At 43.4% G+C, this 17,400-nt stretch overlaps 1 protein-coding gene across 1 annotated transcript in view; it reads right to left on the bottom strand.

Annotated features, from left to right (window-relative positions):
- Nucleotides 1-7,554: 7,554 nt before the first annotated feature.
- MDM4 (MDM4 regulator of p53) overlaps nucleotides 7,555-17,400 on the bottom strand; it is a 42,895-nt gene continuing 33,049 nt past the window's right edge. Inside the window, exons 10-11 of the mRNA XM_081791918.1 lie at nucleotides 16,873-16,953; nucleotides 7,555-14,935 (exon numbers count right to left, since the gene is read on the bottom strand). Coding sequence (XP_081648044.1) covers nucleotides 14,363-14,935; nucleotides 16,873-16,953 — 654 coding nt within the window. The 3' untranslated portion in view covers nucleotides 7,555-14,362. The remainder of the gene's footprint in view (nucleotides 14,936-16,872; nucleotides 16,954-17,400) is intronic.

Raw genomic sequence — 17,400 nt, 5'->3', positions numbered from 1 at the left:
CAATGAGCCCGCGCTACCACATGAAAACACCCTTTGTGTAGGCCCGGCTGTCCAGACGGCTCCAGCCCCAGCACTCCCTTCTGTCCCCTGACCCGGCTGCCGTCCTGGTCTGCGACAACTGATTGGTCTCTAAAGGTATGAGTTTGAGAGGCCAGACTCTGTCCACGCTCCGGGTTTTAGCAGCGATTAGAAAGGAAGATCGCCTTGGTCTAGCGCTCATTCCCTTCCTTTATAATATAGCCTCTTCCCTTACAGAGTTCTGCTCACCCCCAGGGATCTCCTTCCTCTTGTTCTGTTATCTTCATCTAGTGACCTTCATTAACATAAAAATAACCAGAGGAGCAAAGCAATTTGTTTAACCCTCCTTTTTCCTGTGACCATGCATATAAGTCAGTGGTTCTAACAGGTGGCAGGACCACCTACCTGTACTGTACCTTCTGGGGTTTCTGGAAGGTATAATTAGTACCTTAACGACAGGGCTTGGGGGCCAGAGATGTTAAATATTCTGCTATGCAAGGGACAATCCATAAAACAAAACAAAACAGAACAGAACAAAACTTGGCCTTGTGGAATGCTTCCAATGCTGACTGAAACGGAACCCTGGCGAAGTCTTCCCTGTCCTTCATTTAGCTTCTCTGTGCTTCTGTATGGGGGTAGTCCACTCCACTCGCCCAACACCACACTTCTCTCACAGGGCTGTTGTGGAGATCACATGACATAAAACCAAACGGATAGATGACCCAATACGAAGCACACGGCAAACGTCAGCCATGACAACCCATCTGGACAAGGGGATGGTCAGGGGCGCCTGGGTGGCTCAGTCGAGTAAGCGTCCGACTTGATTTCAGCTCAAGTCATGATCCCTGGGTCACGGGACTGAGCCCCGTGTCGGGGCTCCACACAGTGTGGAGCCTGCTTAAGATTCTCTCTCCCTCTGCCCTTCTCCCCTGCTCTCTCTCCCTCTCTCTCAAATTAGAGAAAGAAAAAAAAAAAAAAAAGAGTAAGCAGTGGGTACCCTGGATATCACTGCTCCCCTGAAATCCATGACATTTTGAGGAAGGCTCTAGTGGCTGGTAGCCTCAACTTTTCCTAGCTGTTCCCCTCCTCAGATGGAGAAAGGGCTTTTTCCCCCCCAGAACACAGCCTCTTGTGATGAGTACCCATCCATCACTAGACTCTCACCTCAAAGGGATTTAGAGAAATGGCTTCTGAGGCTCAACAGTAAGGCAGAGGCTCAGAACTGGATCCCAGCCCCCACTGCTGGAAGGAAGGCTGGCCATGACTAGGGGAAACAGGAGGGAGGCTGCACATCAAAGGGAAAAACAGCAGTTCAGTTCATTGGAACAATCCAGGAAGAAAGGAACAGCAACAACTTACTACTGAGAGAATAATTTGTAACTAGGTTACAGATAGTCTGAAGACACAGACAATGGATGGTAGAAATGGACAAAATAAAAAAACGTTAATAGAACTCTCTTGATGGCTGATGTAGAGTAAGAGCACCAATTACCCTAAACTTCTTACTTCAGATTTCCCTTCTGCATTTTGAGGAATCTTGCAAATGATTCCTTCAGGCACCAAGAGCAAGAATATTTAAATAAAGACTTGAACCTAAGGGGTTATCCTCAGGCAGATTCAATTAAGGGCAAAGGAACATTCCTCTTAGATTTACAAGTTACTGGTGCCCTCTGGTGGACAGTGCAGGTTATGTCTGTTGGTTAGAAGCCGGAGATTTGAGGCTCCTATTTGAGGAAGCCGCCTCCCCAGCTCTGATGCAAGCAAGTGGAAGGAAGTCTCAGGTGCTAAGCACCTCACGTGCATTAGCTCATTTGTCCATCAGCTCTGTTTTCCAGATCAGTGAGCTGAGGCTTAGAGACATTAAGTGAACTGCCGAAGGTCACCCAGCAAGTAGCTAACTGGCAATTCTGATTCAGTGCCAAGGATTCCAGAAATCCCGATGGTTACAAGTGTTTCAAACACACACACACACACACACACACACACACACACACACACACACACAGAAGAAAGTGGATGCAATTTTTGCCAAAATGCATCCCATATTTAGGTAGCAGCTTTACCCAGTTTTGAGCAGTATAAAGCTGGAGTTTCTGAGTTAAAATTTCCCAATTTAGGGCCCGGGAAGTCTCACATTTCTTTAACTTGATTCGAATGCATGGTTTATTTCCCACCAGTGACTCTTTTAAAGGTTAACGATGAAGGGAAGAGTCCCAGAGTGCGAGGAGGCAAGATGGGGTTACCCAGACCAAATGCGTTCATTAGTTATAGTTTAAACTGTAGTCAAAACCTCCTGGGTTTGCACGTAAGATTTGACATGCGTGTATATCCTTTCTCTCAAGAGGCGATCCAGAGCACCCACCCCTTGACCCCAAGCAAGTTACGAACTACGACTCTATGAACTGTTTCATGGTAAACATCCCCCTGCCTGCATCCATATACTCTTTTGCTTTCCTCTGTTTCTTTAAGCCTTAAAGGATACCTGGGTGGCTCAGTCGGTTAAGTGTCTGACTTCGGCTCATGATCTCATGGTTCGTGAGTTCGAGCCCCTCATCAGGCTCTATGCTGACAGCTCAGAGCCTGGAGCCTGCTTCAGATTCTGTGTCTCCCTCTCTCTCTGCCCCTCCCCTGCTCACACTATCTCAAAAATAAATAGATGATTGATAGATACCTGGCTTTCCCCCAAGGAACCTTGGCAGTCATTTCTTCAAACCCCATCCACCTTCAGTAGAGAAGACGGGCCTCCCTGACCGCATCCAGACTACTATCCCTCCACACAGAAATCTCTGCTCTTTTGAGACTTAGACCTCCTTTATAGTGCCATCTGCTTACCTTCCAGATATTTTGCTCACTCATTATTGATTTTGGGTTCCCACAATCCTGCCAACATCCTGGGTGATATCGACGCCACAGGAATGACCCATCCATCACCCCCAGCCTCACAGGACCCTTCCTCATTGACCAACTCAACATCAAAAAACTCCTCTTCCATGATGCTTGAACTGCTCACTCCATGCCATGCCTGGCACCTACCCTCACCTGGGATTGCCCACCTTTGTGCCAGTCCGCTCAGACTAAGTCAGTAGCACACCCCCCAAGTCTTGTTTCTCTGCCCACTGCAGGACAGCCGCAGCTCTGCTCCCTGTTCTCGTCGATCTTGGAGCCAGACTACAGGGCAGCCTTCATTCTGGGGTGCACTAGCCTCATGCTGAGGGAAGAAGCCCTGACTGACCCTCGCAATGTCCCCCGAACCTCTGCTCAGAAGCAGTACACTTCATTCCCGCTGACATTTCATGGACAGGCCTGGTGCCACCAGGGCACGGAGCACTACCCACCCTCTCTGGAGCGTGGTGGAGAGAAGTGGCAGATGATTTGATGACACCATCTATCACAATCTTGGAAGTCTTGATTAGAACATTGTTCTAGGGGTGCCTGGGTGGCTCGGTCGGTTAAGTGTCCGACTTCAGCTCAGGTCATGATCTCGCGGTTCGTGAGTTTGAGCCCCGTGTTAGGCTCTGTGCTGACAGCTCGGAGTCTGGAGCCTGCTTCCGATTTTATGCCTTCTTTTCTCTCTGCTTCTCCCCTGCTCACGCTCTGCCTGTCTCTCTCTCAAAAATAAACCTTAAAAAATAAAAAAGAACATCAGTCTATCTTGGAACACAGCGGCCTGTCGTTCCTGCTCTCAGTCCACTCCTACCATACCATCTTTCAACTTCGTTCAGCCTGTCCATTTCCTATCAGCCCCTCCCAGAAATAATGATGATAGATAACATTGAACACTTTATAGGTGCTGACTTAACATCTATTATCCCATGACGAAGCTGAGACTTAAAGAAGTCAAATAACAACTTGTCTTCACTTTCTCCTTCCTATCTTCGAGGGTAGAAACATCAACTGTTAGGGGAACGGGAGAACCAGGGAGAACTGAGAGCCCAGGCTGGGGACGTGAATGCGTCGTAACAGCAATCTGCAAGTTGTATGATTTTTCTCCTGAAGTGCTCAGCGGCTGGGCTTACTGGCTCTCAGCCAGAGGTAATTCTCTCCTCAAGTGACACGTGGCAGTGCCTGCGGACAGTTTTTCTTGGGGAAGGGGCACTACTGGCATCTAGCGAATAGAGGCCAGGGATGCTACAATGCCCAGGACACCGGTCCCCACAACAGAAAATCTCCCAGTTCCAAATGTCCATCGTGCTAAGGCTGAGGAGCCCTGGTCCGGAGACCCGCTAGTGTCAGGCAGGCAATCACCTAGCAAGTTTCTCTAGTCTGTTCTCTCCTCTTCCCCAGACTTCCTGCTTCGGACTTCCTCCATTCTCTTCAAATCCTTCCACCAACTGCCTCCCCCGAGGGACTGCGCTCTCCTTCCCTGCTTTCAACCACACTAAACTTTCCAGTCTGCCAGATACCATGAGCTCCAAGGCCCTTGCCTGTTTGCTCTTACCTCGATGCTCCCCCATCTCCCAACCCCCGTCCTTCCCTGAGCTCTCGGCTTCTCGACTCTTCAAGGAGGCTGTTCCTGAACTCTCGACTAGATCAGGCCCCTCTTCTGTATTTCCCACAGCAGCACGTGTGCCCCCAACAGAACACGCGCGACACTAACCCTACGTGTTGCCTAGCCCGTTTCCCGAAGCCACGAGAGCAAGGACCACGTTCCTCAGTTTCAGCACAGCGTCCCTGGGACCTACAAAGTACAAGATAAGTGACAGGTGCTTAGTATTTGGAGACAGCCCAAGTGTCTCCACTTCCCTTTGGATCTCTCATACGCACAAAGTCAACACGTCCAAAACTCATCGCTTTTTCCTACCTCACCACCACCACAAACCTACCCTTTTACCATATTCTTGATCTCCGTGCAACTGCCCAAGCCATCCCTGACTCCTCCCTTTTTGCCCTCACAGCCCCAGGCATTCATTCAGGAAGTGCGTCCCTTCGTCCCGTCCCTTCGTCCCTTCCGCCTGGGTTTCCATCAACTCCCCATACTTCTTCTTTTGGGCTTTTGTCTCAGACACAATAGTTTTAACCACTGACTCGATTCGGTCAGTTAGGTTCATTCCCTCAGACAGGTTACTTACTTCCTCTAAGCCTTAAATACCCGATGGGACTAGTAAATGCCCAGTCAGCACCCACTAAACGCTCAGTAAGTGCTATCTACTGTTCTTGCCAGGTCTACTGCCATCACTCTAGGAACATTGTTTCCAGCCCAGGTTGCTGCCAGGACCTGTTATCCCTGCTTCTGCCTGGCACTTCAGTCTATTCTCAACAATGTACCCAAAGCTCCCCAAAATGCAAATGAGATGTCACACTCCCGCTTAAAATCCTTAAATGGCTCTCCACTGCCTTCAGGATAAGGTTCAACCTTCCTGGCTTGGCATAGCCCACCCGCATCACACCCCAGGGCCGTCTCTCGGCACTTCTCCCATCACACCCTTGGCTCCGGTCACATGGAACCATCAAAGCCACTTCCTCCACTGCCGCTGCCTGGCCCGTGTGCATACTGCCCCCATCCCTACCTCCAGCGCAGACCGCGGGCAACTGAGGGAGCTTCCTGATTCACTGTGCTATTCCCAGTGCCAAGCAGGATCTGGCTCAGATTAACATCAAATAAGTATTTATTGACCGAATTGAACTCCCATGCTTTATTTTGAAGAGGAAACAAAGCAAAAAGAAAGTATTAACCACATGAGTTCAGGGTTGGGACGGTATGTAGTGAGATTATCCCTGCATCCCCAAACCCATAATGACCTGCAATCTTTCTAATAGCACTGATTTTTGTGATACCTTTAGAGGGTGGATTTGTGCAAAGTCTAGCAAACGGGGGTGCCTGCGTGGCTCAGTCAGTTATGCATCTGCCTCGATCTCAGCTCAGGTCGTGATCTCATGGCTCTCGAGTTGGAGGCCCCCATCGGGTTCTACACTGATGACACAAGAACCTGCTTTGGATGCGGTGTCTCCTTCTCTCTGCCCCTCCCCCACTTGTGCTCTCTTTCTCCAAAAAATAAACTTAAAAAAAAAATTCTAGCCATCAAGCACCAACTAGGCATTTGTCTGCGAATGCCAATTTGAATCAGTGACTAGTTTCAGCTCGCCTTACTCTAGCCCCAGACTACATTCAACAATGATTCAGCTTGCAGCACCAGGTTAAGTAGGATGCAAAAATCCAGGAAACAAAACATGTTATGCAGTTGGAATCCACACAAAGTACCTTAAAGGGGTCACAAAACGTGGAAAGGGTTGTGGACACGGAAACTGGCTTCATCCTTGGTTCTAATGCTCCTCCTCCTTTTTTTTTCATTTTTAAATGCTATCCCCAGTATTTCCAGTATCACCCCACACTCCCAGGAGCTCCTCATACAGGTACATATTACATAACTCTAGATAAGACAGCCTACGAAGTGTGTCCCCAACAGCTGTGCAGCATACACCAATCCGTGTCTGTTTTGCAGTGGCCCTGAGCTCAGGACAACTGACCTGAGTTTCACTCACCTTAACGGTCCCAGCTGGGAGGACATGACCTTCTGAGAACGTGGGCTAGCAAGCTCTCTGGTGGACAGGTTGTCTTGATATCCCTCAAAAGAACAGAACAGGAGGGCCACAGACCAGTGGTTTCAATGAAGCTACTGAAAATGAACGTAAAATGTGCTTTCTTTATAAGAATTTCCTAAGTTTCGTTAGCTTTTCAAGGAGGGCTAGAATCCCCCCAATCTAAAAACCTCAGCAAACGTTAGGCATGGAAGTGATAAATTAATGTGTACTCTGTGGCAAACCCTCACTACCTCTTGAACTAGCCCCAATCCGAAACACAAAATAGAAGCCTGCACCTAGCATGTCTCCGTCAACTCAGGAGAGGCAAATCTGTCACCTCACCATTTGAAATCTCTCCAGTAGCAACGACAGACAAGGCGATACAGTCGTGGGCTCAGAAGAGTTAGGTACAGACTGGTGCCTAGAAGGCAGGCTTGTCTCAAATCACCCTAGACATGCAGGTATGATACATTCTCTAATTCTCAAGGGCTATAGTTGGGGAAATTCCACTTGACCTAACTAGCTCAATGTTCAAAGCGACTCTGCAAAATCTTTTCAGTTTCAGAAAAGAAACTGAAGGACTGGGGCGCCTGGGTGGCTCAGTCGGTTGGACGTCCGACTTCGGCTCAGGTCATGATCTCGCGGTCTGTGAGTTCGAGCCCCGCGTCGGGTTCTGTGCGGACAGCTCAGAGCCTGGAGCCTGTTTCGGATTCTGTGTCTCCCTCTCTCTCTGACCTTCCCCCGTTCATGCTCTGTCTCTCTCTGTCTCAAAAATGAATAAATGTTAAAAAAAAAATTTTTTTTTAAAAAGAAACTGAAGGACTGGGAACCTAAAAATGAAATACAATACTCTAATAGGTGAATGGTGGAAACTATCAAAGTCACTACTGATTAAGTACAGCAACTTCTATGGCAAATTCTATTCTCTCCGTCCCCAAATCAGACAGAAGACTGCATATAAAAACAAAAAGTGAGATTCTGTTATATACAAATTTCCCCAATAATGACACCACAACGGCAAAACGAAAAATATTTAATACACAAAAAGGCACAACAGAATCAACAGGGATTAAAAGCATTACATAGTGCAAAAACCAAAAAGATACAGAGCTATTTTATTGGCGCTTAAAAGGACTAGATGAGAACACATGAAGCTGTCTCCTTTCCCCATTTACTAAGCTGGCCACATTCAGTTACTTGAAGTTGCTTTTTTCCTTCCACGCGATGCAAGCACATTGGCTACACTCCTGTCGGTTATGCTACCTGATGAGATACGTTATTTGGAAAACTGCCTGTTTTCGGCGTATTGGCAGTGCATTTTAGGCCACCTACTCAAGTGCACGTAGAAAATTTTCGTGGATCAAGACCATAGCGTGGCAGTTGTATCTACTATCCAAATTTACACACACTTCTCTCAGAACCTAGAGATGGCCTCTTTTCTAGTCAAGAGCTTCATAGCAAGGAAAGAATAGATGGGCTAGAGGCATGGGTATAAGGAAGCAACATAGGCTCTGCTAGGCAGGCATAGAGAGGAGCTTGTGCTCGGCTTCCAGAACATGAGGTATTCTGAATACATACCCCAGAGCTTGGTTAACAATTCTTAACATCTTATTTAAAGCAATTTACAGGTTAGGTTGCTCCCGCATCCTTTATCTCCATAACAAACTATGAGGTAGAAAAAGGGTAGTACAAGTATTCATTTTACAGATGAGAAAAACTGAGGCTTAAGAAGGTCAAGACCAGGACCACAGAGGGTGGAATGATCTTACTCCTTATCTCTACCCAAAAGGCACATAATAGTGCCTACAGACTAAGGACAGAGTCCTGTTCAAAGGCTGCTTACAACTTCTACCTTGCCAAGTGCTGAGGAGGCCAGAAACATTTCATTCCCCTTTTAAAACATTTTCTATTATTTTTAAAAGGAGGAAAGAAAAAAACCCAAAAGGAGACATTTTGATTATTTTAAAAGGAGTGAAAAAGCAAGGCAAACTGAAGGGGAAAAAAGTCCTGTAGGAAAGGGGAAGGCTGGCCTCAATCTCTTAGTGCGGAGACAACAGTGGCCCTGATTGCCCTCCCTGTTCTCCCATCATGGACACAAAGGAAACCTAAACTAAACTACGAGTTGTTTTTTATTAGACAGTAGCTCTGATGTCACAGCTTCCCCTCCTGATTGCTAGAATCTGCCACCTAACTCTCCAACAGAAACACTCCCCCAGACTGACTGGAAAAGAGGAATCTTATCTAAAGATCACTGTAGGTACAACCACCCAGGGGGTGATACAGAAGGCCTTTGGTATAAAAGCAGTATCCAGAAGCAGACCTCTTTGAACTCTGAGGAAAAAAGAGCAACAGTAAGGGAAGAAGGAAGAGGAAAGGTAGGACACCAAGGTAGCTGTTGTTAAAAAAAAAAAAAAAAAAAAATGCCTTAGGATAAGACATTAGGTGTCCTGATAGGTGTCAGTGTTCTAGTGATTATGTCAACTTTCAAGAAAGTATTTGCCGAATGATAGCGACTGTTCCGACACAGGAATTACTCTATAGCACTTGACCCTTTTCAAGATCCCTGACCCATTCTACCCCAAGAAATGAGGACTCTCACTTGCTGTGCTATGTTCCCAGAAGGTATCAAATAAGGATCCTGGATAAAGGAAAACAATCTGCAGGACAAGCAACATCTTTGATTTTGGATAAGCTACCAAGAGATATATCAGCTACTTCTGCTGCAGATACACTTCTCTGTAACATTTTCAGTCATTCAAAAGGCTCTGACGGAGGTACAGTAAACCCGAGTGTTTTTTAAGGTTGTATTTTCTTTAACAAGGTCACACGCACCAGTAATGGCATTACTTGGGATTGCACGTTCATTCTATCAAAAGATCTCAAAATGCTTAGGATACAATCTCCCACAGGTGAGAAGAGATCTGGCGGCTCCTGTAAAGGACGAATGTAGCAATGGTGACCGAGGAAAGCTCTGTCCACGGAAAGGATGTCCCAAAGCAGTCTGGAAAAACTGTCCCCAAATTAGGCCAGGGAGTCACTTGAACCACTACCTCAGTTCAGCTGTAGACCCTCAGTATCTCTCCTCATACGCTGAACTGCAACTCCATTAATCACCTTCCGGACCATTCCAGCAAAGTAACCTCAGCATACCCTACGGCAGTGCAAAATTCCAGACATTTGTAAACATTGCACTTTTTGCTTTTGGCACAGGGGAGAGCTTACAGGTTTTTTCTCTTTGAAGTGCAGATCCTAAACACAGCTAGTTCCTATTTTATAGCCATTTTCAGCAAAGGCATTAGCAGTCTTGATAGTGTATGTACATACATATATACACACCCATGAATGAAGAGAACCATCAAAGTAAATTCTTCTTTAGGGCTCTGATGAACAATTTAAGTAGATACTTGGCTAAATGGAAAACAACAGATTCACAGTATCTAAAGGCATATAGTTCAAAGTTCACATAACTCTCGGGGCGGGGGGGGGGGGGGTCGGGCAAATAACTGGTTAACAAGATTCCTCCTTTCTAAAGAGAACCAAGAGATAACACAATACTTCTGCAGAACCCAAGATCTAGCATTCACCAATTTCTCATTAATGACTTTTCAAAGGAGCCAAATATTGCATTGAGTTGACATTAAAAAAAAAAAAGGTTACAAATGATCCTGACCATTAAAAATTCTCACAAATAAAACAATGTCCTACAAAGCATTATATACACCTAAATATACATAAATTATTATTAAAACACAACTGCATATTTCAAATGCTTGGCAGTGATTCCATCTTATATTAGAAAAGTTCATGGCAGTTTGTAGGCTGGCTTGGCTAGACGCTGACCCATTGTTCAAGCCTAGGACTGAGAACCTGTGATATTCCATAGATGGACTACGAAAAAATGGCAATATGCATTGGTCTTAAGATTTTTATAAAGTCTGATTTAAGTATTTAATACAAAAGCATAGCAAATATTATAAGTACAGTGCAAGTACAGGGAGTTAATGAGACAGGAGACATTTTTAGCTGTAACCTAAAAATTCATTGTTTCTTAAGATTTGTCACTTTTGCTCTGAATTTTCTGTCCAGGGTAACCTGATCATAAATATTAATAATGGTAATTAAAATAAGAAATTTGATGCCGGGACGCTTGGCTGGGCTCAGTAGAGCATGCAACTTGGTCTCAGTCAGAAGTTGAAGCTCCATATTGGGGATAGAGATTACTTAGAAAGACAGAAAGAAAAAGAAAGACAAAGACACACACACACACAGAGAGAGAGAGAGAGAGAGAGAGAGAGAGAAAGAAAGAGAGAAAGAAAGAAAGAAAGAAAGAAAGAAAGAAAGAAAGAAAGAGAAAAAGAAATTTGGTGCTAATATGGTATGATTTCATTGATCACAAATCTATGGCATGATGCAGAAAAGTTAAACTCCACTGGCACCCCCTTTAAGAGATCCCTCCTCACAATCAAGATTTCCACTCAAGCATCTGGGAGTGAAAAGGGAGAAAAGGAGACAAATCAGACGGGCTGCTAAAAAAAGAGCGGTAAACTGGCACTGTTTCCAGAACACCAGAGCACACTGTCCACCCTAAATACAACTAAAAGATAAATAGTAGTGTTTGGAAATTAGGAATTTACCCGGCAGAAGTAAAACTATGAAGACTTCACGTACAAACTATGTCTTGCTTTACCGGCAGTGAGTAAAATATACCTGTACCGCAGTAGCATGAAAAAAAAAGAGAACAAAACCAAAAACAAATCAAGATGCAGGTAACGAACTGCTCTGATAGCGTTACGTGGCCCTTTGTAGGACTCTTCACCCATTCTACCCCAAGGAATGACAAGTCCTACTTGCTATCCTACACTCCCAGGGGTGATTACACAGGATAGGGATCCGGGATGAAGGAAACAATGTGCAGGGGAAGCGGCATCCCAGATTTCAGATAAGCTACCGAGAAATACCAGCTGCCTCCTCCTGCAGATACTATCACTCGTTTCTCTGTAACAGCTGCAGTCAGTCCCACGGCTCTCGGCTCTCATCAGAGATCCAGGAAACCCGAGTCCAGGTTATTATACCACTCACAGCTCAAACATACAGCTTGGGATGTTCTACGCAAAGTATTTCGTGGTAACGGGGACAGTATAAAACCCAGGTGAGCAAGGGGGAGAAGGAAAGCTGAGTAGCAAAAGAGGATCCTGTGCTAGGCAAGGATGTACCAAAACTGGCATCAAATATCTACAAACACAAAATTTTCCCATTTTTTAATTTTCTAAAAAAACCTGCAACTTTTCATAAGAGGAATCAGAGGGTACAAGTGCAGATCCCCAACTCTCCCTGTCCCTCCTTTAAGTTACCATTTGCAAAAGCCCCGAACTGGCAAAATCAAACAAAATTGAGGGCTATCAAACTATTATGAAGAGAGTAGTACTTGAGAGAAAATAGGGGAAAAAGCCATTTAAATTGCAGGAGTGGTGGAGCATTTACCATGGTTTAACAAAACACTAAACTCAAAGGACTCGTTCTACTTCTAGAAGGAAAACAAACCCTTGTCCCTGATGCCTAGAGAGAGCCAGAAACTTAACTTCCTTCCCCAAGAAGGAACAATACTGGAGACAATGGATCAGGCTCCTCTGCACCTTTATCTGTCCTCCCTGTGGGAGGACATCTGATTATAGAAGAAAGCCTGACGTTTATAGGGCCTTTTTCTTTGGGGAGAAAGTGTTAAAAGTTATTACTCTCTCTAAAGTCCTAGTTTGGCTGCAAGTCACATTCTGCAATATTTTAGGATGATGAGCTACCCCAAATTCGAGAAGCATCCCACTTTATATATTTAACAAACAATGACAAGAGAGTGAGCATGGTTTAGAGACTTACTACAAGTTCCCTAGATTCTAGTAATAGCTGCATCACTAGCTGTGACTTTTGACAGTCATTTAACCTTAAATTTAGCCTCAAGTGCAAAATAACAGGGGCTTGAGTATATGAGTGCATTCTAGTTTTAAAATTCTAGAACTTTTAACAAAACTCCCCCTCAGAAAATTAAATATCCTGCTAAAAATGATCTTGTTCATTCTACTTCTTGTAACTGGGAAAACCCTTCCTTCTAGGGCAGGGCTTCCCAAAGTGTGGTCTGTGGACCACTTGAATCAGCTTCCAGGAACACACGTTCAAATGGAAACTCCAGGGCAAAGTGGGGGGAGGGGGTTTGAGTTTGGCTTTTTTTTTTTTTTTTTTTTTTAAACTTGGGCTGTTTTAACAAGCAACCCAGGTAATTTTTTGGATCAGTAAATTTGTTAATTGTAGGGCCCTCGTCGCCAAAATCTCATATGCATACCCCTGGGCATACTTCAAGATTTTTCCATGGAGAAAGCAGGCAGGGATAGGTATAAAGACATCAGCTTAAAGGTCTTCAACTTCCATTTGTACTGTCCTAAGATTAATGTGCTCAGATAAGGCTTCTTCAGATCTACCATTTTTCTTATTATCCTTTTCACAACCGCCATAACTCCCTATTTCCAAAGGAAAGGCTGCCTCTCACCCATCTAAAATCTTACTATGGGGCATTGCCTCAGAATGTAAAAACCCTCTAGAGGCATCCAATAAAAGAACAACAAAAAACCTCCAGAGGAATGATTCTCAGAAGATAATGAGGACAGAGTAAAGCAAAGGGAGCTTAGGTTAAAAATTCTATGCCTTACCTACCTTAGAACTGTAATTGAGACGGTTGTGCCAGAAATGTGTTAATGCATTTATTTTTAAAAATAAAGTCAAACATTTTCTGACTGAAAGTGAAATCTGATTTGGCTGATGAATTTTAAAATGAGAACAACTTTGCTACTTTATATGACAGGACTTTTTCTATAACTTTAATCAACGAAACCTACAGCTCCAAGGCTTTGAGAAAAATGTTTTTAAGGCACATATACAATATATTGGATAGGGTACCCTTTCTAAGTATTTAAAGGTATTTTTAAAATTTAGATGTCACACTAAACATGTGCAAAAGGACAGCTAACCTAGAATGAGAGCCACGAAATGGAGGGGGAACTGCTTGGAAAGAGGAACAAGGGAAACATTCTAAGGAGACAGAAATGTTCCATTGCTTGTCTTAGGCTGGCTACTCAGAGGTCTACAACTCACCAGAAAGGAAACTTTGTCTGTTAATTACATACCTCATGGTGTAAAATGTGCAAAAGGTTACATATACTTTTTCAAAATTCTTTTAGGAGTATGTTAGCAAAAATGCTCCATACCATTGTTCTAGGCACACATGGAGAAAGCGCTTGTTTTTCAAGACTTTTCTTTTAGCTTATCTGAATCGTGCAGCCTGACTGCGACAATCTATATAGCATTACATACCTTGACTAATCAAATTTATTATTATTTCTTTTGTTAGCTTTAGTATTTTTCTAATAGCCACCTTGGATCCTAATGCCTAATAACATTCCCTAACAGAAAAAAAGAATGGGGAATACCATTAACTAAAGAAATAGTGAATCTTCAAATAATTTGGTAAGTGAGCGAATTAATGTATTTTTGTTAGTACTGGCAGTTGCTTTCTCCCAGATCCTCATCTTTGAGGAGAGAATGAAGTGGTATCTTTAACGTATCTTTTCATGTTAACAGCGTCCCCCAAATTGGCAACCTAGTTCTAAAGAACTCATTCTCAAATTCCATATAAGTTTAGAAGCAAAAATGTTGGGGAACACAGATGTTTACCCAAATAAATAAACAGATGTAATGGGCTACACTGAGTAGAGATGCTCAATACTGACATTTTGAAACATGACCTAGCCCTGTTAATATTTTCTGCAATTCACTGAGTTAGCTATGCTATAAAAACCTTAATAACCAACTGAATCTCTTTCTTGCAAATAGGGCATGAAGCCCCAGCCTTCTTTAATCTTCTGGCACAGTGAAAACAAGTGACAAGATGGCCCGTCCTCCCATGAATAATGTTTCCATCTCGTGGTCTTTTCTCACACAGACTACACGGCTTCAAGAGATTCTGGCAATCTTCCATGTTTTCTGTATCTGTTCTCTGTTCAAAAAGGTTATCTGATTGTTCTCCCGTGCTTGATATGGTTTCTTGGCTTTCCGAACTGTGGGCCAAATCCAAGAATTCCACTGAGTTGCAGGGATCAAAAAGTTTAGGGTTTTCTTCCTTTGTATACACATCTTTAGGTCTAACAACTGGAGCTGATATGGTTCTTCGGCAATCAGGGACATCAATTCCTTCATTTTCCTTCTTTTCAGGTATGGCAGTGATATCAGACGTGGAGAGAGAATGGGTTAACTTAGAACAATCTGAATACCAATCCTTCCTCAAGGCCCAGCAACGGAAACAGTACCTCTTGCTTGGAGAGTTAAATTTCTTGCACTCAGTACACTGCCACTCATCCTACAAAGACAAGTGCAGCCAATTAACACTCACTCCGTGGCAAACATGAAGCTGAGGAAAAGGGAGGGTAGGCCCTGGCTCATCATCTCACTAAGCTAGTGAGAGTCCGGACATTCCCCATCGGTGGTCTAGCCTCTCATATGAGCAAATTCCACAGCCACGTGTAAGAAAGTCTTGACAAGTTTTACAATGATAGTGACACAACCGCCATTTTCAAGTCAAGATTTATATAGCTATCTTTAAGAAAGTTAAATTCATTATTGTGGCATTCTATCTCATCTGGATGGAATTTTGATTGCTGGCTTTTCCCTGCTGTCTTCTTTTTAGTTCATTTCTTTGTACAACTTAACTCTCTTACTGAGCAAGAAGCTAAAGAATGAAGCAAAGAGAACACTTTCATTCTTTCCCACTAATTAAGAAATATAAAATTTGGCAAAAAAAGGAAGCTAAAATTAAAATGAGATTTGAAAACTACTAAATTTACTCATGGTCTCTCACTAGCTAACTATACGCCTAAACCATACCCTCTGAAAAATGAACGTTCTTGTCCTTGGATGCCCGTAACTTTTTTCCTACTTCTCCATACCCAAATTAGTAGATACCAAATTAGGAGATACTGGAGCTCAATGAATTTTAAATGTCTTGCTTAATGCGAAGGTAGCTACCTGGAACAAGTCAAGGGTATTTAATGTGGCTAATTGCCTGGCTCTGACAGGATCAATGACTGGACACAGGCAGACTTGATTACTTTCAGAACAAAGGCCACACACTTCAAGTTTAGAAGTCGTAACTCAATTTCATGGGCAAAGAGGCAGGGACGCGACCATCTGTTAAACTGGGTGGTCTTCAGGGAGCCTCACAACACTCTTGCCGGCTTAAGATCCTCACATCTCATCTGAAATGCTATCCAGACACTCAAAGGGGATTCGTAAAGATTTGGAATTCATAACTGATGGTGTGTCACAGTCTAACTGGCATCACTTTTTCTTTTTTAGTAGTACATAAAATAATAGGGCTTATTAAATTCAATGGCATCTTTGATTTGATAAAATACAGTCTATTTGCTTAATAGATTTTCTGGGCCCAAGTAGCCAAAGAAGTCTGATGAAGATGGAAACACTTATCTCTGCTATTTGTGTTATGGTCAAGAACCCTTAACGGACCAATATATTCTACTTTATTACTTAGCTATATGCAGACAGATAATTTGCAGTCAATTACCATAAGGGCAACAGTGGCAGGCCAGGAGTTGGGGAGGATCGACCAAAGACAACATACCACTTTTCTATCCCCAAGCAGCAAACTGTAAACTCTCCTCCCCTGTCCTTCCCCCACCACCCTTCTTCCCACGGTGGGTTAGCCAAGGGAAGCACTAAAAGGAAAATGGGGAACCAGCATGAAAAGAGAAAAGGTATACATTTGAGTCTAAACCTGAGTTGTCATTTGGTGACAAATCCATACCTATTACCTTTCCAGCTTAATACTACATTTTCATTGATTAGCCCTCCATGAATATAAACCTGTGTGGAAATTAAGCCATTTTCCATTTGTCGATTTCTAACAAAGCACTGAAAATATGATCTTTGTACTTGACAAAGAATTTTAGATAGCTTATAAGTCTACCTTTACGATTACAGAGGGGTGGCTAGTGGGGAAAGCAGTGCAGGACTATTCTGAATAACTCTGTGTCCACTGCATCAGGTCCAAAGAATTTCGTCAGCAGGGAGAAAGGCATACAGACAGGCACTTAAGTCACCCTTTCTCCAAATTCCAATAAAAACCTGTAACAAAATATAAAGAAGCCAACATGTCTTAACGTCAAGGAAAGGGAGATAGAAATGGGGGAAATGGCCTTCTTCAACACAAGTGCAGTGCTGGAACGTACACACTGGGAGACGCGGGGGGTGCAAAACAGCTCTTTTACTAGATACCCCTACCTCAGAGGTAACTTCTACATCAGTATCGTCACTTATGGACTTGGAGTCCTCAAGGTCATCATTTTTTCCCACTTCAATCACCTATGAGGGCAAAGACATCTCATTAGTGAGGTTCACCTAGTTTACAGGAGGTTACAACCTGAGAGCAAAAAAGACAGAAGAGCTTCAATTTAAAACTACATTCTGCCTCCATCACTAGCACTTAGAAAGAAAATAGCTTAAATGATTCTAGATGCACCCAGCCAGAACTTTAGTAGAAGAAATGATTAAAAAGTACCCAGAAAGGTCATCAAATAGAAGAGGGCGCCCAAATGTATGACTTTAATGAAAATAAACAATATCAGAGTAGAAAAGCTACAAATCATTAAATGTGATTTTTTTATGTTGGGAATCTAGGTAGGCATTCAGAATTACACGAGAAAACGGAAGTGAAGAGTACTATATAAAATAAGGAACTGAGATGTCAAGAATGAAAACAAAGTATTTCAAAGTTTTACTTTTCATATTCAAAAGTAAACCTAGTTAAGT

Source organism: Panthera onca, chromosome F1, assembly GCF_046562875.1.
Source record: "Panthera onca isolate mPanOnc1 chromosome F1, mPanOnc1 haplotype 2, whole genome shotgun sequence".
NCBI lineage: Eukaryota > Metazoa > Chordata > Mammalia > Carnivora > Felidae > Panthera > Panthera onca.
This window is presented reverse-complemented; position numbering and strand designations above follow the sequence as displayed.